At 49.0% G+C, this 26451-nt stretch overlaps 2 protein-coding genes across 6 annotated transcripts in view; one reads left to right on the top strand and one right to left on the bottom strand.

Annotated features, from left to right (window-relative positions):
- Positions 1-26451, top strand: part of ubac2 (UBA domain containing 2) — a 353572-nt gene that overhangs the window by 50619 nt on the left and 276502 nt on the right. For all 5 annotated transcript variants that reach the window (XM_072476077.1, XM_072476075.1, XM_072476073.1 and 2 more), the window contains one exon: positions 10992-11098. In XM_072476077.1, coding sequence (XP_072332178.1) covers positions 10992-11098 — 107 coding nt within the window. The remainder of the gene's footprint in view (positions 1-10991; positions 11099-26451) is intronic.
- Positions 16380-21103, bottom strand: gpr18 (G protein-coupled receptor 18). Its single transcript, XM_072476072.1, has 2 exons — positions 20839-21103; positions 16380-17737 (listed from the first exon to the last, which is right to left on the bottom strand). Exon 2 carries the CDS (start codon positions 17703-17705, stop codon positions 16725-16727), a length of 981 nt encoding a protein of 326 aa, XP_072332173.1. The 5' UTR covers positions 17706-17737; positions 20839-21103; the 3' UTR covers positions 16380-16724.

Below are 26451 nucleotides of genomic sequence, written 5' to 3'. Positions count from 1 at the left end.
GGACTGAGTGTCTCTGCCTCCGAGCCTGAGTGTCTCTGCCTCGGGGACTGAGTGTCTCTGCCTCGGGGACTGAGTGTCTCTGCCTCGGGGACTGAGTGTCTCTGCCTCGGGGACTGAGTGTCTCTGCCTCGGGGACTGAGTGTCTCTGCCTCGGGGACTGAGTGTCTCTGCCTCCGAATCTGAGTGTCTCTGCCTCCGGGACTGAGTGTCTCTGCCTCCGGGACTGAGTGTCTCTGCCTCTGGGACTGAGTGTCTCTGCCTCCGGGACTGAGTGTCTCTGCCTCCGGGACTGAGTGTCTCTGCCTCCGGGACTGAGTGTCTCTGCCTCCGGGACTGAGTGTCTCTGCCTCCGGGTCTGAGTGTCTCTGCCTCGGGGACTGAGCGTCTCTGCCTCGGGGACTGAGTGTCTCTGCCTCGGGGACTGAGTGTCTCTGCCTCCGAATCTGAGTGTCTCTGCCTCCGGGACTGAGTGTCTCTGCCTCCGGGACTGAGTGTCTCTGCCTCCGGGACTGAGTGTCTCTGCCTCCGGGACTGAGTGTCTCTGCCTCGGGGACTGAGTGTCTCTGCCTCCGGGACTGAGTGTCTCTGCCTCCGGGACTGAGTGTCTCTGCCTCCGGGACTGAGTGTCTCTGCCTCCGGGACTGCGCGTCTCTGCCTCGGGGACTGAGTGTCTCTGCCTCGGGGACTGAGTGTCTCTGCCTCGGGGACTGAGTGTCTCTGCCTCCGGGACTGCGCGTGTCTGCCTCGGGGACTGAGTGTCTCTGCCTCGGGGACTGAGTGTCTCTGCCTCGGGGACTGAGTGTCTCTGCCTCGGGGACTGAGTGTCTCTGCCTCGGGGTCTGAGTGTCTCTGCATCCGGGACTGAGTGTCTCTGCCTCGGGGACTGAGTGTCTCTGCCTCGGGGACTGAGTGTCTCTGCCTCGGGGACTGAGTGTCTCTGCCTCGGGGACTGAGTGTCTCTGCCTCCGGGACTGAGTGTCTCTGCCTCCGGGGACTGAGTGTCTCTGCCTCCGGGACTGAGTGTCTCTGCTTCCGGGACTGAGTGTCTCTGCCTCCGGGACTGAGTGTCTCTGCCTCCGGGACTGAGTGTCTCTGCCTCCGGGACTGAGTGTCTCTGCCTCCGGGACTGAGTGTCGCTGCCTCCGGGACTGAGTGTCTCTGCCTCCGGTACTGAGTGTCTCTGCCTCTGGGACTGAGTGTCTCTGCCTCCGGGACTGAGTGTCTCTGCCTCCGGGACTGAGTGTCTCTGCCTCCGGGACTGAGTGTCTCTGCCTCCGGGACTGAGTGTCTCTGCCTCCGGGACTGAGTGTCTCTGCCTCGGGGACTGAGTGTCTCTGCCTCGGGGACTGAGTGTCTCTGCCTCGGGGACTGAGCGTCTCTGCCTCCGGGTCTGAGTCTCTCTGCCTCTGAGCCTGAGTGTCTCTGCCTCCGAGCCTGAGTGTCTCTGCCTCCGGGACTGAGTGTCTCTGCCTCGAGCCTGAGTGTCTCTGCCTCTGGGACTGAGTGTCTCTGCCTCCGGGACTGAGTGTCTCTGCCTCCGAATCTGAGTGTCTCTGCCTCCGGGACTGAGTTTCTCTGCCTCTGGGACTGAGTGTCTCTGCCTCCGGGACTGAGTGTCTCTGCCTCCGGGTCTGAGTGTCTCTGCCTCGGGGACTGAGCGTCTCTGCCTCGGGGACTGAGTGTCTCTGCCTCGGGGACTGAGTGTCTCTGCCTCCGAATCTGAGTGTCTCTGCCTCCGGGACTGAGTGTCTCTGCCTCCGGGACTGAGTGTCTCTGCCTCCGGGACTGAGTGTCTCTGCCTCCGGGACTGAGTGTCTCTGCCTCAGGGACTGAGTGTCTCTGCCTCAGGGACTGAGTGTCTCTGCCTCCGGGACTGAGTGTCTCTGCCTCAGGGACTGAGTGTCTCTGCCTCAGGGACTGAGTGTCTCTGCCTCCGGGACTGAGTGTCTCTGCCTCCGAATCTGAGTGTCTCTGCCTCCGGGACTGAGTGTCTCTGCCTCCGGGACTGAGTGTCTCTGCCTCCGGGACTGCGCGTCTCTGCCTCGGGGACTGAGTGTCTCTGCCTCGGGGACTGAGTGTCTCTGCCTCGGGGACTGAGTGTCTCTGCCTCGGGGACTGAGTGTCTCTGGCTCGGGGACTGAGTGTCTCTGCCTCGGGGACTGAGTGTCTCTGCCTCGGGGACTGAGTGTCTCTGCCTCGGGGACTGAGTGTCTCTGCCTCGGGGACTGAGTGTCTCTGCCTCGGGGACTGAGTGTCTCTGCCTCGGGGACTGAGTGTCTCTGCCTCGGGGACTGAGTGTCTCTGCCTCCGGGACTGAGTGTCTCTGCCTCCGGGACTGAGTGTCTCTGCCTCGGGGACTGAGTGTCTCTGCCTCCGGGACTGAGTGTCTCTGCCTCCGGGACTGAGTGTCTCTGCCTCGGGGACTGAGTGTCTCTGCCTCGGGGACTGCGCGTCTCTGCCTCGGGGACTGAGTGTCTCTGCCTCGGGGACTGAGTGTCTCTGCCTCGGGGACTGAGTGTCTCTGCCTCGGGGACTGAGTGTCTCTGCCTCGGGGTCTGAGTGTCTCTGCCTCGGGGTCTGAGTGCCTCTGCCTCCGGGACTGAGTGTCTCTGCCTCAGGGACTGAGTGTCTCTGCCTCCGGGACTGAGTGTCTCTGCCTCCGGGACTGAGTGTCTCTGCCTCCGGGACTGAGTGTCTCTGCCTCCGGGACTGAGTGTCTCTGCCTCGGGGACTGAGTGTCTCTGCCTCGGGGACTGAGCGTCTCTGCCTCCGGGTCTGAGTCTCTCTGCCTCTGAGCCTGAGTGTCTCTGCCTCTGAGCCTGAGTGTCTCTGCCTCCGAGCCTGAGTGTCTCTGCCTCCGGGACTGAGTGTCTCTGCCTCGAGCCTGAGTGTCTCTGCCACTGGGACTGAGTGTCTCTGCCTATGGGACCGAGTGTCTCTGCCTATGGGACCGAGTGTCTCTGCCTCCGGGACTGAGTGTCTCTGCCTCTGGGACTGAGTGTCTCTGCATCGGGGACTGAGTGTCTCTGCCTCGGGGACTGAGTGTCTCTGCCTCGGGGACTGAGTGTCTCTGCCTCGGGGACTGAGTGTCTCTGCCTCTGGGACTGAGTGTCTCTGCCTCGGGGACTGAGCGTCTCTGCCTCCGAGCCTGAGTGTCTCTGCCTCTGGGTCTGAGTCTCTCTGCCTCCGGGACTGAGTGTCTCTGCCTCCGAGCCTGAGTGTCTCTGCCTCCGGGACTGAGTGTCTCTGCCTCTGAGCCTGAGTGTCTCTGCCTCTGAGCCTGAGTGTCTCTGCCTCCGGGACTGAGTGTCTCTGCCTCGGGGACTGAGTGTCTCTGCCTGCGGGACTGAGTGTCTCTGCCTCCGGGACTGAGTGTCTCTGCCTCTGGGACTGAGTGTCTCTGCCTCTGGGACTGAGTGTCTCTGCCTCGGGGACTGAGTGTCTCTGCCTCTGGGACTGAGTGTCTCTGCCTCTGGGACTGAGCGTCTCTGCCTCCGGGACTGAGCGTCTCTGCCTGGGTGACTGAGCGTCTCTGCGTCTGGGACTGAGTGTCTCTGCCTCCGGGACTGAGTGTCTCTGCCTCCGTGACTGAGTGTCTCTGCCTCCGTGACTGAGTGTCTCTGCCTCCGGGACTGAGTGTCTCTTCCTCCGGGACTGAGTGTCTCTGCCTCCGGGACTGAGTGTCTCTGCCTCCGGGACTGAGTGTCTCTACCTCCGGGACTGAGTGTCTCTGCCTCCGGGACTGAGTGTCTCTGCCTCCGGGACTGAGTGTCTCTGCCTCCGGGACTGAGTGTCTCTGCCTCCGGGACTGAGTGTCTCTGCCTCCGGGACTGAGTGTCTCTGCCTCCGGGACTGAGTGTCTCTGCCTCCGGGACTGAGTGTCTCTGCCTCCGGGACTGAGTGTCTCTGCCTCCGGGACTGAGTGTCTCTGCCTCCGGGACTGAGTGTCTCTGCCTCCGGGACTGAGTGTCTCTGCCTCCGGGACTGAGTGTCTCTGCCTCCGGGACTGAGTGTCTCTGCCTCCGGGACTGAGTGTCTCTGCCTCCGGGACTGAGTGTCTCTGCCTCCGGGACTGAGTGTCTCTGCCTCCGGGACTGAGTGTCTCTGCCTCCGGGACTGAGTGTCTCTGCCTCCGAGCCTGAGTGTCTCTGCCTCGGGGACTGAGTGTCTCTGCCTCGGGGACTGAGTGTCTCTGCCTCGGGGCCTGAGTGTCCCTGCCTCCGGGACTGAGTGTCTCTGCCTCCGGGACTGAGTGTCTCTGCCTCTGGGACTGAGTGTCACTGCCTCCGAGCCTGAGTGTCTCTGCCTCTGGGACTGAGTGTCTCTGCCTCTGGGACTGAGTGTCTCTGCCTCTGGGACTGAGTGTCTCTGCCTCTGGGACTGAGTGTCTCTGCCTCTGAGCCTGAGTGTCTCTGCCTCCGGGACTGAGTGTCTCTGCCTCCGGGACAGGGTGTCTCTGCCTCGGGGACTGAGTGTCTCTGCCTCCGAGCCCGAGTCTCTCTGCCTCCGAGCCTGAGTGTCTCTGCCTCGGGGACTGAGTGTCTCTGCCTCCGAATCTGAGTGTCACTGCCTCCGGGACTGAGTGTCTCTGCCTCGGGGACTGAGTGTCTCTGCCTCGGGGACTGAGTGTCTCTGCCTCGGGGACTAAGTGTCTCTGCCTCGGCGACTGAGTGTCTCTGCCTCGGGGACTGAGCGTCTCTGCCTCTGGGACTGCGCGTCTCTGCCACTGGGACTGTGCGTCTCTGCCTCGGGGACTGAGCGTCTCTGCCTCGGGGACTGAGTGTCTCTGCCTCGGGGTCTGAGTGTCTCTGCCTCCGGGACTGAGTGTCTCTGCCTCCGGGACTGAGCGTCTCTGCCTCCGGGACTGAGTGTCTCTGCCTCCGGGACTGAGCGTCTCTGCCTCCGGGACTGAGTGTCTCTGCTTCCGGGACTGAGTGTCTCTGCCTCCGGGACTGAGTGTCTCTGCCTCCGGGACTGAGTGTCTCTGCCTCCGGGACTGAGTGTCTCTGCCTCCGGGACTGAGTGTCTCTGCCTCCGGGACTGAGTGTCTCTGCCTCAGGGACTGAGTGTCTCTGCCTCCGGGACTGAGTGTCTCTGCCTCGGGGTCTGAGTGCCTCTGCCTCCGGGACTGAGTGTCTCTGCCTCAGGGACTGAGTGTCTCTGCCTCCGGGACTGAGTGTCTCTGCCTCCGGGACTGAGTGTCTCTGCCTCCGGGACTGAGTGTCTCTGCCTCCGGGACTGAGTGTCTCTGCCTCCGGGACTGAGTGTCTCTGCCTCCGGGACTGAGTGTCTCTGCCTCGGGGACTGAGTGTCTCTGCCTCGGGGACTGAGCGTCTCTGCCTCCGGGTCTGAGTGTCTCTGCCTCCGGGACTGAGTGTCTCTGCCTCGAGCCTGAGTGTCTCTGCCTCTGGGACTGAGTGTCTCTGCCTATGGGACCGAGTGTCTCTGCCTATGGGACCGAGTGTCTCTGCCTCCGGGACTGAGTGTCTCTGCCTCTGGGACTGAGTGTCTCTACCTCGGGGACTGAGTGTCTCTGCCTCGGGGACTGAGTGTCTCTGCCTCGGGGACTGAGTGTCTCTGCCTCGGGGACTGAGTGTCTCTGCCTCGGGGACTGAGTGTCTCTGCCTCGGGGACTGAGTGTCTCTGCCTCTGGGACTGAGTGTCTCTGCCTCGGGGACTGAGCGTCTCTGCCTCCGAGCCTGAGTGTCTCTGCCTCTGGGTCTGAGTCTCTCTGCCTCCGGGACTGAGTGTCTCTGCCTCCGAGCCTGAGTGTCTCTGCCTCGGGGACTGAGTGTCTCTGCCTCTGAGCCTGAGTGTCTCTGCCTCCGGGACTGAGTGTCTCTGCCTCTGGGACTGAGTGTCTCTACCTCGGGGACTGAGTGTCTCTGCCTCGGGGACTGAGTGTCTCTGCCTCGGGGACTGAGTGTCTCTGCCTCGGGGACTGAGTGTCTCTGCCTCGGGGACTGAGTGTCTCTGCCTCTGGGACTGAGTGTCTCTGCCTCGGGGACTGAGCGTCTCTGCCTCCGAGCCTGAGTGTCTCTGCCTCTGGGTCTGAGTCTCTCTGCCTCCGGGACTGAGTGTCTCTGCCTCCGAGCCTGAGTGTCTCTGCCTCGGGGACTGAGTGTCTCTGCCTCTGAGCCTGAGTGTCTCTGCCTCCGGGACTGAGTGTCTCTGCCTCGGGGACTGAGTGTCTCTGCCTGCGGGACTGAGTGTCTCTGCCTCCGGGACTGAGTGTCTCTGCCTCTGGGACTGAGTGTCTCTGCCTCTGGGACTGAGTGTCTCTGCCTCTGGGACTGAGTGTCTCTGCCTCCGGGACTGAGCGTCTCTGCCTCCGGGACTGAGCGTCTCTGCGTCTGGGACTGAGTGTCTCTGCCTCCGGGACTGAGTGTCTCTGCCTCCGGGACTGAGTCTCTCTGCCTCTGAGCCTGAGTGTCTCTGCCTCCGAGACTGAGTGTCTCTGCCTCCGAGACTGAGTGTCTCTGCCTCCGAGACTGAGTGTCTCTGCCTCCGAGCCTGAGTGTCTCTGCCTCCGAGCCTGAGTGTCTCTGCCTCCGGGACTGAGTGTCTCTGCCTCCGGGACTGAGTGTCTCTGCCTCTGAGCCTGAGTGTCTCTGCCTCCGAGCCTGAGTGTCTCTGCCTCCGGGACTGAGTCTCTCTGCCTCTGAGCCTGAGCGTCTCTGCCTCCGGGTCTGAGTGTCTCTGCCTCCGGGACTGAGTGTCTCTGCCTCCAGGACTGAGCGTCTCTGCCTCCGGGACTGAGCGTCTCTGCCTCCGGGACTGAGTGTCTCTGCCTCCGGGACTGAGTGTCTCTGCCTCCGGGATTGAGTGTCTCTGCCTCCGGGATTGAGTGTCTCTGCCTCCGGGACGGAGTGTCTCTGCCTCCGGGACGGAGTGTCTCTGCCTCCGGGACTCAGTGTCTCTGCCTCCGGGACTGAGTGTCTCTGCCTCCGGGACTGAGTGTCTCTGCCTCCGGGTCTGAGTGTCTCTGCCTCTGGGACTGAGTGTCTCTGCCTCCGGGACTGAGAGTCTCTGCCTCTGGGACTGAGTGTCTCTGCCTCTGGGACTGAGTGTCTCTGCCTCCGGGACTGAGCGTCTCTGCCTCTGGGACTGAGTGTCTCTGCCTCCGGGACTGAGAGTCTCTGCCTCTGGGACTGAGTGTCTCTGCCTCCGGGACTGAGTGTCTCTGCCTCCGGGACTGAGTGTCTCTGCCTCCGAGACTGAGTGTCTCTGCCTCCGGGACTGAGTGTCTCTGCCTCTGGGACTGGGCGTCTCTGGGACTGGGCGTGTCTGCCTCTGGGACTTGCCTTGTCTACCTCTGGGACTGGGCGTCTCTGCCTCTGGGACTGAACGTCTCTGCCTCTGTGCCGGAAGCTCCAGTCCGAGTCCCACCCCAGAACCTGATGGCCAAGGAAGGTGTGATCATATCACGGCCACGTCGGTTGTGTGTCAACCTGCAAAATCCTTCCGAACACACGGGGTGCGGGAGAGACTCCTTGTCAGCCATGCTTGGTGCAGAGTGATGCAGGCCTCAAGTTATAAGCCTGTGGCGACAGGCTAGCCACCTGTTCCAGGAATATCTAGCTATGGAATCAGATGCAGGAAGAGACTTGGAATTAGAATAGATACTAGTATTTTCCCCACTACTGATAATAAATATCGCACCCATCGATTTCGGCTCAAAGGCAGGGATGCTACCCACTGCCCCACAAGACCTCCAAAGTATCGATTATAAAATGAAAGCAAATTATTGCGGGTTCTGGAATCTGAAACAAAAACCACAAATGCTGGACAATCTCAGCAGGTCTGACAGCGTCTGTGGAGAGAGAACGGAGCTAACGTTTCGAGCCTGAGTGACCCTTTGTCAAGTCTGTTATGAAAGATGTGCTAATGGGACACTTAGAAAAAACAGTAGGATCAGGCAGAGTCAACATGGATTTATGAAAGTAAAATCATGTTTTTAGTTCTCTCTTCCTCTTTCCTTAAATAGTGGGGTTTCATATGCAAATGCAGGCAGCATTCCGGAATGTTGAAAGTTTCAAAAAATAAATTTAGAGTTCCCAATTAAGGGGCAGTTTAGCGTGGCCAATCCATCTACCCTGCACACCTTTGGGTTGTGTGGGGTGAGATCCACACAGACACGGGGAGAATGTGCAAACTCCACACGGACAGTGACCCGGGTTTGGGATTGAGCCCGGGTCCTCAGCGCTGTGAGGCAGCAGTGCTAACCACTGTGCAACCGTGCCGCCCTGAGAATGTTGAAAGTTAATAATAATCTTTATTGTCACAAGAAGGCTTACATTAACACTGCAATGAGCTTACTGTGAAAAGCCCCTAGTCGCCACACTCCGGCGCCTGTTTGGGTACACAGAGGGAGAATTCAGAATGTCCTGAAAGTTGATCATCAATGCATTATTATCTCTACAGCGACTTTGGGATGTAGACCATTGGATGCTGGGATTTATCAACTTGCAGTCCCATTAATTTCTCCAGTAATAGTAAAAAAAAAAAAATTCCAATTAAGGGGCAGTTTTGCGTGATCCACCTACCTTGCACAACTTTGGGTTGTGGGGGTGAGACCCACGCAGACAAGGGGCAAATGTACAAACTCCACATTGGCAATGACGCAGGGCCAGGATCGAACCCGGGTCCTCAGCGCCATGAGGCAGCAGTGCTAACCACTGTCCCACGTTGACGCCCGCCAACACATTTTTACTATTATTAATTCCCTTCAGTTCCTTATTCTGACTAACCCCTTGGTTGTTGTTATTTCTGGGATATTTCTTGTATCTTCCCCTGTGGAGACAGACACAATGTAATTATTCAGCTTGTCTGCCTTCTCCCTAGCCTCCATTATAAATTCTCCTCTTTACCTGTAATGGACCCACATTTGTCTTTGTTCGTCGATTCCTTTTTCCGCATGCGTAGAAGCTTTTTCAGTCCAATGTTTGTGCTTCTTGCTGGTTGAATACATATTTTGCCTTTGTTTATCAATTTCTTGGTCTTCTGATGCCGAACCCCTGAAACGCCCCCAGATCTCTGGCTTACTTGTTTTTTGGCAACTTTATAAGCTTCTTGCTTTTACTCTCATACAATCTTTAATTTCCTTGCTTAGCCATAGTTAACCCACTTTTCATGTTGTGTTTTTACGTCTTCAAGGAATTTATTCTTTAAATACTTGATTTACCTGTCCATTGTTTCCCAATCTACCACAACCTGTTGACCCTTCAAGCCTTGATAATTTCCCTTGTTTAGATTTAGAACCCTTATTTTGGATTGAACTACAGTGTGTTTAAGCATAATGAAGAATTCTACCATATTATGGTCACTCTTCCCTAAGGGTTACTTGACAAGATCATTAACTAGCTGTCTCATTGCATAATGCTAAATCTAAAATAGCCTGTTCCTTAGTTGGTTTTTCAACATACTGCGCCAGAAAACCATCTCACACACATTCCAGGAATATGCCCTCCGCACATTGGTGCTAATTAGGTTTGCCCACCAATATATATACTGAGGTCCCCCATGATTATGGTATTACCTTTGTTACAGGCGCCTCTATAATTTCCTGAATACCACTATGCCTTACATGTTTGGTGGAGGCAAACAGCTCCTCCCAATGCTTGCTGCCCATTGCTGTTCCTTAGCTCCATCCAAACTGACTCTACGTCTGTTCTTCCGATCCATGATCCTTTCTCACTAATGTACTGCTCTAAACCCTTAATATCAAGACTACCCCACCTCCTTTTTCTTTTTGCCTGTCCTTCCTAAATGTCAAATATCCTTATATGACTTGGTGTCAAATCATTGTTTGACAATGCTCCTGTGAGTTTTAGTATGTTGAAGGTTCGATTTAAATGTTGGTTTTTATCATTCACTGAAGCTAGGAGTTGGGGTTAGCCACTGACTGGAAATGCCATACTGTGGGAGGAACTGCGAAGTTGGTGTGAAGGTACATTGTTTGGGTGGAAAGGTGTGTGTTGCACATGACGAGGGAGAGAGCATGATGACAAAACAAGTCTTAAAAAAAATGTTCCGTTGCCTCACACTAACATACACTGGCAAGTTGATAAAAATAAATACCTCAGGATTTAAAATCAATTTGGATTTGTTTCTGAAAAAGTACAGTCTACCCATTCTGTTTAATGCTGAAAAGACATCTGAACAGACTTTTAACAAGATGTGTAGACTATGTGGAAACTGTACAACACCAAAGTTAGTACAAGAGGAAATAGTGGCCTATTAGCCACATGGTGAAACAGGAAATGGAGAAAAAGTTTAGCAGCAAACTGACCCCGATTACTTACGATGAACTCAGTTGATGGTTGAGCTTATGTTAATTCGCTAAAAAGAATCCGTTACATGTCTTCCGTCTTCCACACTCAGAGTCCTTGATCAGACTTCCATGTCAGTGAAAAGTACATCAACATGCAAGTAAAAAGTATCAACTTTTTTCAAATTTTCTTTCACACAAATTGTGTTGAGTGAATCATAAGAATTGAAATAGCTCAAGTGTAGGAAATAATTTGAAACGGATTTTGAATGAAAATTATTGCAAGTTCTTGGTGTGTGAGCATTGCTGGCTAAGCCGGCGTTTATTGTCTTTCTGAAAGTGGTGGCCCACCTTGAACTGCTGCCGTCCCTGTGGTGTAGGTGCACCAACAGAGCAGTTAGGAAGGGCGCTCCAGAATTTCCACCCAGCGACGATGAGGAAACAGTGACATAGGTCCAGATTGGAATGGTATGTTACTGATTGGGGGAACCTGCTGTTGTTGTGGCTCTAAGTGGTAGAGGTTGCAGGTTTAGAAGGTGCTGCTGAAGAAGCCTTGGTTACGGTGCACCTTGTAGATCATTTGGTTGTAAGAATATAGATGCTACCATGGTTCAGGTTTGGGAGTTAAATGTGATAAAATGTCACGTTCCTCTAAGTGTAATTAGTTTCATGTAATTATTTTCAGTTGGTCACAATAAAATTTGCTCTCTTTGCTATATAGTCTTTCCTTCTGGGTTCCTGGGTGCTGTCTGCAGTTATGGACTTACTGCTGGTGGAAACCCTACATCAAACACTCGACATGTCTGTGAGCATCTTGCCATCTGGTTTGTAAGTTAACATTCATTTCTTCTTTTATTTTGTTCCAGAGAAATGCCTTGTTTTCCAGGGTTGTGAATCTCTGCAATTCTCTACCTCAGAGAGCTGTGGATTCTCAGCCACCAAGTCTGTTTAAGACTGTAAGCAGACTTCGTATGCAGACGATACGAAGATTGGTGGAGTTGTGGATAGTAAGGAGGGCTGTTGTCGGCTGCAAAGAGACATAGATAGGATGCAGAGCTGGGCTGAGAAGTGGCAGATGGAGTTTAACCCTGAAAAGTGTGAGGTTGTCCATTTTGGAAGGACAAATATGAATGCGGAATACAGGGTTAACGGTAGAGTTCTTGGCATTGTGGAGGAGCAGAGAGACCTTGGGGTCTATGTTCATACATCTTTGAAAGTTGCCACTCAAGTGGATAGAGCTGTGAAGAAGGCCTATGGTGTGCTCGCGTTCATTAACAGAGGGATTGAATTTAAGAGCCGTGAGGTGATGATGCAGCTGTACAAAACTTTGGTAAGGCCACATTTGGAGTACTGTGTACAGTTCTGGTCGCCTCATTTTAGGAAGGATGTGGAAGCTCTGGAAAAGGTGCAAAGAAGATTTACCAGGATGTTGCCTGGAATGGAGAGTAGGTCTTACGAGGAAAGGTTGAGGTGCTAGGCCTTTTCTCATTAGAGCGGAGAAGGATGAGGGGCGACTTGATAGAGGTTTATAAGATGATCAGGGGAATAGATAGAGTAGACAGTCAGAGACTTTTTCCCCAGGCGGAACACACCATTACAAGGGGACATAAATTTAAGGTGAAAGGCGGAAGATATAGGAGGGATATCAGAGGTAGGTTCTTTACCCAGAGAGTAGTGGGGGCATGGAATGCACTGCCTGTGGAAGTAGTTGAGTCGGAAACATTAGTGACCTTCAAGCAGCTGTTGGATAGGTACATGGATTACGGGAAAATGATATAGTGTAGATTTATTTGTTCTTAAGGGCAGCACGGTAGCATTGTGGATAGCACAATTGCTTCACAGATCCATGGTCCCAGGTTCGATTTCGGCTTGGGTCATTGTCTGTGCGGAGTCTGCACGTCCTCCCCGTGTCTGCGTGGGTTTCCTCCGGGTGTTCCGGTTTCCTCCCACAGTCCAAAGATGTGCGGGTTAGGTGAATTGGCCAATGATAAATTGCCCCTAATGTTTAAATTGCCCTTGGTGTTGGGTGGAGGTGTTGAGTTTGGGTAGGGTGCTCTTTCCAAGAGCTGGTGCAGACTCAGGGGGCCGAATGGCCTCCTTCTGCACTGTAGATTCAATGATAATCTATGATTAATCTAGGACAAAGGTTCGGCACAACATCGTGGGCCGAAGGGCCTGTTCTGTGCTGTATTTTCGATGTTCTATGTTCTATGTAATCGATAGATTTATGGCAATCGAGGGATACGGAGAAAGGGCGGGAAAATGGAGTTGAGGTCAGAGAGTAGCTGTGATCCTATTGAATGGTGGAGCAGGCTCAAGCGGCTGTACACACTAGGCAGACCTGTATGTTCTTATGAATGTTGGATTGTTGAAGGCATTATGTTTTGGATGAGATGTTAACAAAAGAAAGGTTTGCATTTGTATGGCACCTTTCACGACCTCAGGATGTCCCAAAGTTCTTTACAATGTTTTGAAGTGTAGTCACTTCTTGTGAAGTAGAACATGCTGCTGCCAATTTGCAGACTGCAAGCTCCCTCAAACAGTAATATAGTAATGGCCAGATTATTTGTTTTAGTGAGAGATTGAGAGATAAATATTGGGCAGCACATTGGAACAAACTCCCCCTGCTCTTCTTTGAAACATCCATGGGATCGCCCTTGGGAGGGCAGACAGGGGTCACAGATGAAGATCTCATACAAAAGACGTCACTCCCGACCGTGCAGCACTCCCTCAGTTCATGGTTGTGAAAGTTGCTTTACAAATACAAAACTTTCTTGAAATGTCCTTGTGAATGAACCTCCTTGAATTTGTAATGGCTCTGAAACCTGTGCCATTGTCAGAGGATACCATTGAGGGTGAAACCTGGATGGGGAACAGTGAGTACATTGTAGGGGGTTGTATAACATGGTGTTGGGCCCATTGCAAATTATACTGTCGTACACTTCACCCCCTTGCTCTAACCTTTCAATGAACCACCTGCTTTATTAATATTGGTTATTTTTTAAAAAAATGTTTTTATTCTCCATTTTCACATTTTCCTTCAAAATTTACACCCCACCCACAGACAGTAAATGGTAACAAATACAAAATCAATCCCCTTAACAATACCAACGATCCCATCCTCCCACCACCCCAAACACCGGCCGACCTGTCAATATAGGCATCCAATAAAACAAACCCTCCCACGGTGGCAACAAAAAACAAAGGAGAAAAAGAAAAAGGAGTCCGGGACCGCCCATGGTCACCATTGACCTATAGAGTCCACTCCCCCCCCCCTTACACTCAACGCCATCCAACCTCTGAAAGAGTACCATACATGATACCCAAGAGTTATAAACCCCCCCCCCAGTCTCCAACTCCTCCCGTCCACTGCCTCTTGTAAAACTCCTCCCCCCAACCACGGTTTCTTCCCCCCAACTTTCCACCCCGGCTAGACCACTCGGACCCTGTTCTGCCAGGCTCCGATGGCCGCAGCCCCTCCCCCCACTTCACTCCCGTTCACTGGCCAGCTTAAACCGGCCAGCGTGGAGGCCCCCACCCGGGTCCCTTTCCCCCTTGCCAGGCCCTAGGAAAGCCCAGAAATCCCCTTTTAGCACACAAACCCCGCAAATCCACCTACATCCCAAAGAGCCCTAATTTCGAGTGAAAGTCCCATCACTTCCCTTGTCCAAATATATACAACATTGGCCCCTTTAGCCCCTACACCCGCACGCAGTGAAACAAAAAAGAAGAAAATACAGTCATGAGGTTACATCGGCACATGATCATTCCTCAATTTGTCAGTTCTGCCACAGTCCTTCTGCCTTCGCAAACTCCTTTGCTGCTTCCGCCGTTCCAAAATAAAAGTCCCTGAGCTTGTAAGTCACCCTCAGCTTCGCTGGATACACAATGCCGCACTGCACCTTGCTAATGTACAGTGCCCTCTTCACCCGGTTGAAGGCAGCCCGCCTCCTCGCCAGCTCCACCGTAAAGTCCTGGTATACACGTATACCAGCTCCAGCCCACTGCACCACCCGCTTCTGCTTGGCCCAGCTCAGGACCTTCTCCTTCACACTGTACCTACGGAAGCACAGAGTCACTACCCTTGGTGGCTCACTCGCCTTTGGTACAGGCCTCCACGACCGATGAGCCCGTTCCAGTTCATATCGGGAGGGATCCTTCCCCTCCCCCAATAGTTTCGTCAGCATCGCGGCAAAATACTCAGTCGGCCTCAATCCTTCAACTCCTTAGGGCTGCCCCACAATCCTCAAAGTCTGTCGCCTGGATCTGTTTTCCAGGTCTTCCATTTTTCCTCGCAGATCCTTGTTAATGTCCATCACCTTCCGCATCTCCTTCCCCATCGAGGCAAGTTGATCACCGTGCTGCAATACCGTCTCCTCCACTTCCTTCAGCGCCCCCCCTTGCTCTCGCACCTCCGCCACTGCGGTCACCACCGCTGTCGTCACCGGGGAAATCGCCTCCTCCACCAGCACACTCAAAACCTCTCTCATCTCCTTCCTCATTGTCTCCATGTATTTTGTAAACTGCCTTTCGAATTCCGCAGCCATCACCGTAGTTATTTCTTGAGCCGTAAGCAATGCGGCCTCCCTTGGTGCTCCGGCCTCCATTTTCCTTGGTGACCCTGCAGTGACCTTTCCACTCCCCGACGGACCTTCAGCTGTTTTCTTTACGGAAGTTTTTTTGCTCACCCTCGACATTTTTCTTCACTGTGCTGCCTCTATGCCTACTCCCTGCTTTTGCCGCCTCCGTGGACCCTGGGACCGGGCTTAAAGCCCCGAAAATGCCATTCCCGAACGGGAGCCCTCCATTGTGTGGCCTCCTCCCGCCCGCCGTCACCGGAAGTCATATTGGTTATTCTTAATGATGCACACTCTTGAATGGATTTTTTCCTGTAAAATATTTGCTTTGATCACATTGTAAATGTTATCTTTGTTATAATAACATTCAGCATTTTTCACTTTTGCAAAACAGCAGCTAAAATGTCTGTTTCTTTGATATTCGCCACGGTCCAAACTAAATTGCTGGTTATCAAGACCCCAGTGATTGTGAGATCAAGAATAAATATGGTTGGAAAAGGCCATTTAACACCTCAATCCATGCAAACACCCCCCCCAACCCCCATTAAATCTCCAGCTGTCTCTTAAGTATCAAATCCCGTTCCCTTCCAAAGCTTAAAAAGTCAGACTATCTCTAATCATCTTTGTGCACTTACACTAGCGATTAATCAGTATCACTGCACCACCTTCAGGTCAGGTGTGTCCTGATGATAATGCATTGGACCAAATTTTTGAACACGAATGTGTATTGACGTTGCAAGCTGTTGTTGACATGTAAGTCAGTTAGCAAATTGGCGATGAAAGCGGTCATATGAATTGAAAATCTGCAGATTTTATTGCGCAATTTGCACCGCTATAGTGATTGCTTCATGCAAAAGGCATCTTGCTCTGAAACTTCCCGTTATTTATCAGAACCTGCTGGATTTGCACGTTGCCTGTTAAACTCGTTACATAAGGTAGGAGCTCATAACAAATAGCATAAATACCCTTTTAAAACATAATAATTATTGCCAATGAACCTCTCCAGCCCAGAAAGGTAGCAGTTTAAATTGTGGGGTCCCATGCCTACAGGTAGTAATTTCTTCTAGAGGTCTAAAATATTTTGGGACAAAAAATATTTTTTTCCCCCTCTCTTTCTGAATCCAACTTCCATTTCCCTCACTTCATTTCACTTTCTGTTTCTGATTTGATTCTAATCCACCCGATTTCCTTTTTAATTGTTCCGCTGTTTCTTTTTCAGTCCTTAAATTTGATTGGTTAAGGAGATAGACTTATTGTCCAATCATTCACTGAGGCTCCAGATGCCCTGTTGCCCTCACTGCACCATTGCCAGCTCACTTCTGGCAAGTAATAGTATAAGATTTTTTGAGCTTGAAAGGTGAGACCTGAACTAAGGGGACATAGAGCAAGATGCCACAATCCTGCTAAATATCTGGCTCATTTATTCAGGATGAGAACTGAACAGTTTCAGTGCAACCTCTTCTGGCTTGACGATCTAGCAAGGTAATGATAAATGGCTAAATTACAAAGAGGCATTATTTCATTACCAAATATTTAAGTGACGTGTAAGCATTTATTCAGCCTATACTTGGTGAAAGCAGTTTTACAGATCATTATATAGAATTACATTCACCTGGAGCCCTGACAAACCTTCTTCCTTCTACAAGCACCGTCAGAACAGATAAACTGGTCACTCTTGCGGCTGAGTGTGTCAACACAGCTACTGCATTTACATAGTCACCCTTCGTCAAAAGCATTTCATTGTGCAGCATACTTTGAGACAGCTGAACAGGACACACACAAACTGTGATAGGACCACACAAATAATTGTCTAGTTGCAAGTATTTGCCATTTTCCTTTTTTTTGGTTAAAAGGCACGCATCGCTGCCTTTCATTATTTACATGTCACTGATGTTGATGTTGCTGAGCGAGCGGAAGCTGCCAGTTCTGAAGCTTTTCCGCCGTACGCTCCGCAGGTAGTTCCGATAGTAAATGACGCTGATGACTCTGGCCTGAAAGTGCTTTGACACTATATAATACAGGATCATGTCAAGGCAAGTGCTGAGGTTCATCAGGAACGTAGTGAAGGCAGCCCAGGCGTTGAAATCAGTGTGGCCGCTTTGTAACAGTAATAAAACAAAACAGATATGATAGGGAACAAAACAAACCAGTACTTGAACAATGAGTGTCACAATTATTTTGATGGATTTTTCTTTCGTTTTTGGCTTCAGTTTTGACGTTTTTCCTTTAAGGAGATTGTTGATGATGGTGCAGTAACATCCTATCATGATGAAAAGGGGCAGGAGGAAAAATAAAATCACCCGGACAAAGTTCACGCTGTTGGCTTCCTTCAAGTGAATGATGTCGAGCATTTTTAGGCAGGTTGTGAAGTTCGAGACCTTGTCGGGGTCGTTCTTTGAAAACATCAATGGCAGAACAGACACAGTGGTCATTATCCAGATTCCGATGCAGCTTGCTGCAGCTTTGCCGATGTGACGCAGCTCCTTGCTGTGTTTGGGTTGGACCACTGCCATGTAACGGTCAACACTGATGAAGGCTAAAAGCCACAGGGAAATACTGGGGTAAAATATAGTGAACGCAGCATTGATGCGACAGAAGACGTTACCAAAGGGCCAGTAATTCTTCCCATAGTATATCATCCGGAAAGGCAGCAGTATTACAAAAATGACATCCAGCAGAGCGACATTCGTCATATATATGTTCACAGATGTGGCTTTTTTGGTGGTGCAGCTGAAGACCCAGATTGCAGTCACATTAACAGCCAGCCCGATTATGAAAACCGTGCTGTAGAAGATAATCGCCCCTATTCTGAACTCCAGGGGCTGCAGGTCCGAGAGATTGCTGTTCTGTATTTCCATTTTTAATATATTGGTTTGAGACTTTCATAACCCTGGAACACAGGTGTGTGAATAAAAAATACGTTAACGCTTGATAAATAATTATCGCACCTCTTTTTCAGAGCAGCTAGTCCCAGTCTGGTCAGTCTGAATCAAGGTTCAAGTGGGTTTTTTTTTAATCTGAAAAACCTTATACGTTAAGAAACACTTAAGTCGCACTTAGGTCCGTCCCAAGTACATCCAAGTACATCCCAAAACATTTTGCGACAGGCAAATTAGTTCTGAAGTGCAGTCGTTGTTGCTATGGCAGCAATGGCATCAGCCAATTTCCCTCTACATTTGCCACAGCAGCAAAAGCAAAGCAAGCGTTGAGGACACAAAAAGGATATAAAAAGCCCAAAAGTGGCAAAAATAGAGGGCAAAATACCTGGAGAAAAATGGATGAAATGGTACATTTCAAAAAAGCCCTCTCTTTAAGGAATCTAATAACCCAGTTTTTTTTGTGGAGTGAATATTGACATCCAGGTTGATATGGTTGCTAAGAAGGCGTATGGTGTGTTGGCTTTCATTAACAGGGGCATTGAGTTTAAGAGCTGCGAGGTTTTGCTGCAGCTTTATAAAACCCTAGTTAGACCACACTTGGAATATTGTGTCCAGTTCTGGTCGCCTCATTATAGGAAGGATGTGGATGCTTTGGAGAGGGTACAGAGGAGATTTACCAGGATGCTGCCTGGAATGGAGGGCATGTCTTATGAAGAAAGATTGAGGGAGCTAGGGCTTTTCTCACTGGAGTGAAGAAGGAAGAGAGGTGACTTGATAGAGGCGTACGAGGTGATGAGAGGCATGGATAGAGTGGATAGCCAGAGACTTTTCCCCAGGGTGGAAATGGCTGTCATGAGGAGACATCATTTTTGGGTGATTGGAGGAAGGTATAGGGGAGATGTCAGAGGTAGGTTCTTTACACAGAGAGTGGTGGGTGTGTGGGATGCACTGCCAGCAGAGGTGGTGGAGTCAGAGTCATTAGGGACATTTAAGCTACTCTGAGACAGGCACATGAACAGCGGTAAGTTGAAGGGGTGTAGGTTAGGTTGATCTTAGATTAGGATAAATGGTTGGCACAACATCGTGAGCCGAAGGGTCTGTACTGTGCTGTACTGTTCTATGTTCTATCACCGTGTCAACCAGTGAGTTGGAGGTGAGGGTGGGTGTGTAACAACAGGATTCTCAGCAAACAGTCTGTTTGACAACAGAGTCTATTCAAGAAGAGAGTGCAGCAAACAGAAGCAAACTTCTCATTAAATACAACAACTTGCATTTACGTAGTGCCTATAAAGCACCATTTAGATTATGCTGCCTCTGAACAATGTTTCTTGTGGATTCAATTTAAAGTTCTAAAATCTCCCGATGGAAACTATAGCAAAGCCTCCCGATAAAAGCAGGATTATATCTTCGGCAAAAATACAGTGACGGAGACGAAATGCAAATGACATTTAAAATAAATCCCAGTAACTTACAGCAGCGCGATGTCCAGGAAAATCTTATTAGCTGTAAATTGGTAGCCACATTTTCTGACCTACAACAACTGCTGCTGAAATGTACTCTGTTGAGAGTGTCTGCATAAGGGAGCTGAGTCAATGTCAGAGGAGATGAGAATTGTGAACCTAGCAATGGTTCATCATTAAACTGGGTAGTCAGCACTTGGCTGAAGATTGAATTCAACATATGGAACAGAACAGAAACATAAGCATAATTTTAAACTTACCGAGTAGAGTGTAGCGGTGGTTAACTAAAAAAATCAATAGCTAAGCCTTGTTATTTTTTATATAATGCACCCATGAGTGAAAAAGCGAGATTTGAGATGTTTGATATGTTCATTGTCTGCACAGTTACTTGGTTTTAGCAATGAGGCGGGCAGCCACTTGGGTCTTAACATGCACATGATCTGCTTTTGTATAGCAGCGTTAATTGTTGATCGAACCGAAGATATAAATGAAACCCCATTCACTGGAGAGAATATAAACTCCTTCACAGAAATCAGTGGACTGAATTTGAGCAATTGTCATGTGAGAATACCTTTAAGAAATGGGTGTTTATAAATGGGTGTGTATATAAGTATCTGTAGTGAGAGTACCTTTAATAAATGGGTGTTTATTACTGCAGTGATGTCAGGGAGTGGGTGGAGCTGGGCAGTCTGTCAGCTTTTTACTTTTGTTTCAGGCTGTTTGCTGCAGGGTGTATTTTAGTTTTATTTTCAGAGCTGGATAGCTGCAGTCACAGCCAGAAGGTGTATTAGAGTCTCTCTCTTAATCCAAAGAATGTAAATCGATCCTTTGGTGATTTAAAACTAATAACTGCTCTCAGTAGTGACTTTAACCTGATTTGCTTCTGTTGAAAGGTTTTGTTTTAAGTCTTATGGATGTTAAAAGGAAAGTAAGAATTACTTAGTATTGTATTCTTTGGGGGTTGTATCTGAATTAATGGTTGCTAAGATGTTCACTGTATGTTTTAAAAAGGTTAACTTGAGTTCATAGAATAAACATTGTTTTGCTTCAAAAATACTTTTCCATTTCTGTTGTACCACACCTGTAGAGTGGGCCGTGTGCTCCCCATAACCACAATCTATTAAAAGTTGTGGGTCAGGTGAACTCCATGATACATTTTGGGGTTCTCTAAACCCTGGCCCATAACACAATGCATTACTGCTCTTGGATTTAGACAGAACAGAAGGTGGTCTTTCGGCCCATCGTGCCTGTGCCGGCCCTTCGAGAGAGAGAGCTGTTCAATTCTTGTCACAGTTGAATTGTAGATGTGTGGATATTTGCAGAAGTGAAATTTCAGGGAAGATAAATTTAACAGTTGCTATAAATCTGATCTGATTAATTTTAAATTCACTCATTTGAGGCTGACTATTGCAGTCTGCAACATTTGCTTGTTGACGATCTGATTTTAAAAATGTAGCCGTGTAAAAACTTGGTGGAAATTAATGTTCTGCGACTTGAGGCCCTTGCAGTATAGCAGAATGAAGTATTAGTCTGTGTCTCTTGTGCATATTATTTGCTGTTCCCCAAAGCAGAGTTGGTTAATTGCTACAGTTTGGAGTATCGTTAAACAAATTATTCCAGAAAATATAATAATACTTTAGACAAAATCTTACCTTAATTGGACTGATCAGACAGCAAAACGGCCAGAAGACGTATTTGAACAAGTAGCTGAATGTAAAGGAAATATATGTTTCCCCCTTGATCTTGAAGCTGTTTCACAGGCAGCTAAAATTGTACTGAAGTGTTTGTGGATTGATGCGTTTGTTAAGGGGAGGAAGTAATGCTACCACTAGTTAAATTTAGCCTGACAGCAGTCGTGTTGGGAACTGCGTAGAATCTTTCAAGATTAGTCGCACAGACTGCCTTCCTCATGTCAGACTTGATGACGGCCTCTCAATTCTACCATGTGGCTTTTAGTTTTTTTTGTATCTCTTTCATGCTGTGACTGTAATTATATCAAAGTGCCAAACTTGCTTGGTTTCGGAAAATTTGCTTCTTGTTTCACAGAGTCATCACTCACCCAAAAAAGCTATTTAACAATGACGCTCAAATATTCATTTGAATTGCAATGGATTTATCGGAGAAATATACTCTGATTTTCCTCTGTCATGAATGGTGGAGATTAAAAAGATAAATAATACAATTTCAAAATGTTAAAATCGTGATTGCATATATAGATAAGATTCTTTATTGGCAAGTTACAAACCGCACACTGTCAACAGGAAATGTGCTTAATCGGAACATAATGCATTAAAAATTTCCACAGAGGCATAAACAGCCTTTAAGATACCTCGGTAATTTTCTACGGCACGACGTTAAAATAATTTAGGTAGCGACAAATATTTAAAGCTTACAAAACTTGAAAAATGTTCCCCTCAACATTAGGTGTTAAGTTAGTGAAGGCCACTTTAACATTCTGACATTTCATGTTTTGTGTACAGAGGTATCTGGGTGTCCTGGTTCATGAATCACAAAACGTTAATATGCAGGCAGCAAGTGATTAGAAAGATTAATAAAATGTTGAAGTAGAATACAAAAATAGGGAAGTTTTGCCACAGCTGTACAGGTGCTTGGTGAGATCACATCTGGTGTACCATGTATAGTTTTGGGCTCCTTGCTTAAAAAAACATGCAATTGCTTTAAAAGCAGTTCAGAAAAGGTTGAATCAACTGGGATGAAAGGTTATCTTATGAGAAAATTGGAAGAATGAGAGGTGACCTTGTTGAAACATATAAGATCATGAGGGGACATAACGGTGGATGCGAGCCGAATATTTCCTGTTCTGGGCGAGTCTCGGACTGGAGACAAAGTTTACGGTGTCACCCATTTCAGACAGAGATTATGAGAATTTCTTTCCCTCAGAGGGTCGGTTGCCTGTTGAATTTTCTTTCCCAGAAAGCAATGGAAGCTGAGTAATTGAAGTTTTTTATGGCTGAGTTAGATTGATAGGCAGCACGGTAGCATAGTGGTTAGCACTGTTGCTTCACAGCTCCAGGGTCCCAGGTTCGATTCCCGGCTTGGGCCACTGTCGGTGCGGAGTCTGCACGTTCTCCCCGTGTGTGCATGGGTTTCCTCCGGGTGCTCTGGTTTCCTCCCACAAGTCCCGAGTGAGGTGCTTGTTAGGTAATTTGGAATTGTGAATTCTCCCTCCGTGTACCCGAATAGGCGGTGGAATGTGGCGACTGGGGGATTTTCACAGTAACTTCATTGCAGTGTTAATGTAAGCCTACTTGTGACAAAGATTATTATTATTCTTGTATGGCAAGGGAGCCAAGGGTTATGGGGAAGAAAATGGAGTTGATCTTATCAAACGGCAGAGCAGGCTCAAGGGTCCGGATTGCCAACTCCTTTTGCAGCACGGTAGCATTGTGGAAAGCACAATTGCTTCACAGCTCCAGGGTCCCAGGTTCGATTCCGGCTTGGGTCACTGCCTGTGTGGAGTCTGCACATTCTCCCCGTGTGTGCGTGGGTTTCCTCCGGGTGTTCCGGTTTCCTCCCACAGTCCAAAGATGTGCAGGTTAGGTGGATTGGCCATGATAAATTACCCTTAGTGTCCAAAATTGCCCTTAGTGTTGGGTGGGGTTACTGGGTTATGGGGATAGGGTGGGGGTGTGGACTTGGGTAGGGTGCTCTTTCCAAGAGCCGGTGCAGACTCGATGGGCCGAATGGCCTCCTTCTGCACTGTAAATTCTATGAAATTCATTCATGGGACGTCACTGGCTGTGCCTGCATTTATTGCCTTAATTGCCCTTGAACTGAGTGTCTTGCTTGGCCATTTCAGAGGGTATTTAAGCATGAACCAAAATGCTGTGGGTTTGGAGTCACATTCGTGAACCAGCTGGGTCCAATGACGATCAACATCATTGGACTTTGAATTCCAGATTTTTATTGAATTCAAATTTCATCATCTGCCGTGGTGGGGTTAGAATCCAGTGACCATACCTCTACGCCATCTCCTCCCCTGATTCATACTTGTATGCTCTGGTAGTTCTTTTCAGTAAGGTTCTTCTTAACTTTGGCCATTGGAGCAAGGTTTTTAGGGTTTCCGAATTAATCTTTGCAGGTCAGATAATCATTGTGAAGCTGGTTCAGGAACTTTCATTTTGAACTCCTGGATTTTGTCCAGTTGCAACTTCTATCAGCAAAAGTATTACAAGTGGAAGTATTCCTTTCAGTTCAGTTTTCCTTTAATCCTGAGAGATCCGATATCTGTTTGCCTCAGTCTGATGTACATTCAACGATGGAGCATCCACAACTCTGGGCTCAAGAATTCCAATGATTCTCAACCGTTTGAATGAATGAAAATCGCTTATTGTCACAAGTAGGCTTCAAATGAAGTTACTGTGAAAAGCCCCTAGTCGCCACATTCCGGCGCCTGTTCGGGGAGGCTGTTACGGGAATTGAACTGTGCTGCTGGCCTGCCTTGGTCTGCTTTCAAAGCCAGCAATTTAGCCCTGTGCTAAACACCCTCAGTTTGAGTGAAGAAATTTCCTAATCTCAGTCCTAAATACTCTCTTATCCTGAGACTGTGGCCCTGTGTTCTAGATCACTTAGTCAGAGGAATCATCCAGTCAGTGTCTGCTCTATCTTGTGCCGTCTTTCCCTTGTTGTTCTAAGTGATAGAAGTCATGGGTTTGAAAGATGCTGCAGGAAGAGCCTTGGGGAATTCCTGCAGTTTAGTTTCTAGATGGTACACATTGTGTTGGTGTTGGAGGCAATTAATGTGTAAATGAAGTGGATTGGTTTGTCCCTGGATGGTGTGGAGCTTCCTGAGTGTTTTTGAAGTTGGACTTTTCCAGGCAGCTAGAGTATTCCATCACACTTGATCCTCATTTGTACCTTGTAGGTGCTAGAAAGGCTTTCGGGAATCAGGAGGTGAATCACTTGTCACTAAGGCTCTGGTCTGCTCTTGTAGCCACAGTGTTTATATGACTGGTCCAGTTTAGTTTTCGCTCATTGGTGATCCTCAGAATGTTGGTGGTGGAGTATTCGATGAAAGTAATGTGATTGAATGTCAAGGGGACACTTTCACATGTTGCATATGGTCATCGACTGGTACTTGTCTGGTGCATATGTCATCTGCCACTTACGAGCTCGAACCTGAATGTTGCTAAGCCTTCCTGGGTGTGGAATGGACTGCTTTGTTACAGGAGGAATTGCTAATTGAACTGACCACTGCAGCATTAGTTAACATTCCCACTTTGAGCTGATGATGAAGAAAAGGCCGTTGCTGAAGCAGCTGGACATGGTTAGGCCAAGAACTCCTGCAGCAATGACTTGTGGTTGGGGTGATTGGCTACCACATGCACAGCCATCTTCCTTTGTGACAGGTATGATTCCAACCATTAAAGGGTTTCCCCCCAATTCCCATTGAATTCAGTTTTGTGACGGCTTCTTGTTGCCACATTTGATCAGATGTAGTCATTCTCACCTCACCATTGGAATTGAGCTTTCTGGCCCACGTTTTGGACCAACGCTATGATGAGATCTGGAGCCCAAAGAGATCTGGCGGAGCCCAAACTGAACAGGTGCGTAGGTAATTGGTGATTTAAGTGCCGTTGATAACACCGTCAGCAACACCTTCCAACTCTCTGCTAATAACTGAGGGATGGCTGATGGTGTGGCAATTGGCTGGATTGGATTTGTCCTGGTTTTGTGGATAGATTATCTCTGGGCAACGTTCCACATTGTCGGGTTGATGCCGGTGTCGTAGCCAAACCTAGTAACTGTCAATATTATAAAGTTAATTGTGTATAAATTTACAAACCCTGTGACTAGTTATTGGGCAGCCAAAGACCGTGGGCAGTTTAAAATAAAAGTTAATTTCAACCGTGATGTGTCGCTGGGTCAAGTGGGGCGGAATTGACTGTGAACTGGCGCAGGGTGTCGGAGCATATTTTGGTGGCTCGTCTGGGATTTTTGGAATGGTAGACAGCGACTATTTAGGGAACGGCATTTATTAAAAAGAGACACCGGGTTTGCAATAGAGCAACCGGATGGCTCTGGAAGCTGCTATGGATTTTGTTCAGGTGAAAGACTGGTGAAAAGACAGGTGAAAAGACAAGCTAGTCGAATTGGCAGGTGAATTAAAAATAGAAGTGCTCGATAAAGCTGTGAAGGTAGAGGTAATTGAAGTCATTGCTCAGCAGCTGATCGCTCAGTTCAGAAATAGAGGAAGAAGAAAAAGAATTGGAGATGCAGCAAAAAGATAGAGATTTTCAAATGGAAATTGAAATGAGGAAGTTGGAATTCAAGAGAGAGGAAAAAACGAAAGAGTTCTGGCTTAAAGCACTGGAAATGAAAAAGGAGCTAGCTAGAGGGGAGATTAACCCGAGAACGAACAGAGCCGGGTGGGGATATGCCTAAGTTTATACAGGCCAGACCAAAATTTGAAGAAAGAGAATGGAGAGGCATTTTCCATGGCATTTGAGACAATAGCAACTCAAATAGAGTGGCTGAAAGAAAAGTGGACATTACCTATACAGAGTAAATTGACAGGGTGGGCACAGGAAGTTTGTGGTTTGCTTTGAGGGGGTGTCTAAGGATTACAACAAGATAGAATAGGATATATCTGCAAATGAATTGAATCCGAGGCATAAAGGCAAATGTTTTGGAATTGAAGGAAACAGTTGGGCATGGACTTGTGCTGAATTTGAAAGGGTTAAGCATAATACGTACGAGTATTGGGAGTTGAAACTACCTATGAGGCTCTGAGAGAAGTCATTCTCTTAGAGGAATTTTAGAATTCTCGACCTTCTGTGATAAGAACCCACCTTGAACACCAAAGAGTGATGACAGATAGATTGATATTTTCTTGTCACATGTGCCGAAGTACAGTGAGAAGTATTTTTATGCGGCCAAGGGAACGTACACAGTATGTCCATAGTAGACAAATAAAAAAATAAAAATTGACTAAGAGTACATTGACAAACGGTACATCAACAAATAGTGATTGGAGAGCAGCATATGGCGTCATGAATAGTGTTCTTACAGGGAACAGATCAGTCCGAGGGGGAGTCGTTGAGGAGTCTAGTAGCTGTGGGGAAGAAGCTGTTCCTATGTCTGGATGTGATGACCGCTAGACAAGCAGCAATTACGGCTGACGATTATGAGCTGATCCATAAATGTAAACCGTTGTTCCGTCACCCCCATAGAGGGCCCAACACAAGGCCACACGAAAGAGAACCCTCAATAGCAGGCTGGCAACAGGATGGGAAGGGGAGAAA

Source organism: Scyliorhinus torazame, chromosome 15, assembly GCF_047496885.1.
Source record: "Scyliorhinus torazame isolate Kashiwa2021f chromosome 15, sScyTor2.1, whole genome shotgun sequence".
In the NCBI taxonomy this organism is placed as follows: Eukaryota; Metazoa; Chordata; class Chondrichthyes; order Carcharhiniformes; family Scyliorhinidae; genus Scyliorhinus; species Scyliorhinus torazame.
Note: the sequence above shows the minus strand (reverse complement) of the source record. Positions and strands in the feature narration are given on the sequence as shown.

Coding starts and splice junctions, on each gene's coding strand:
- gpr18 (XM_072476072.1), bottom strand. CDS start 17,705: ATGGAAATACAGAACAGCAATCTCTCGGACCTGCAGCCCCTGGAGTTC.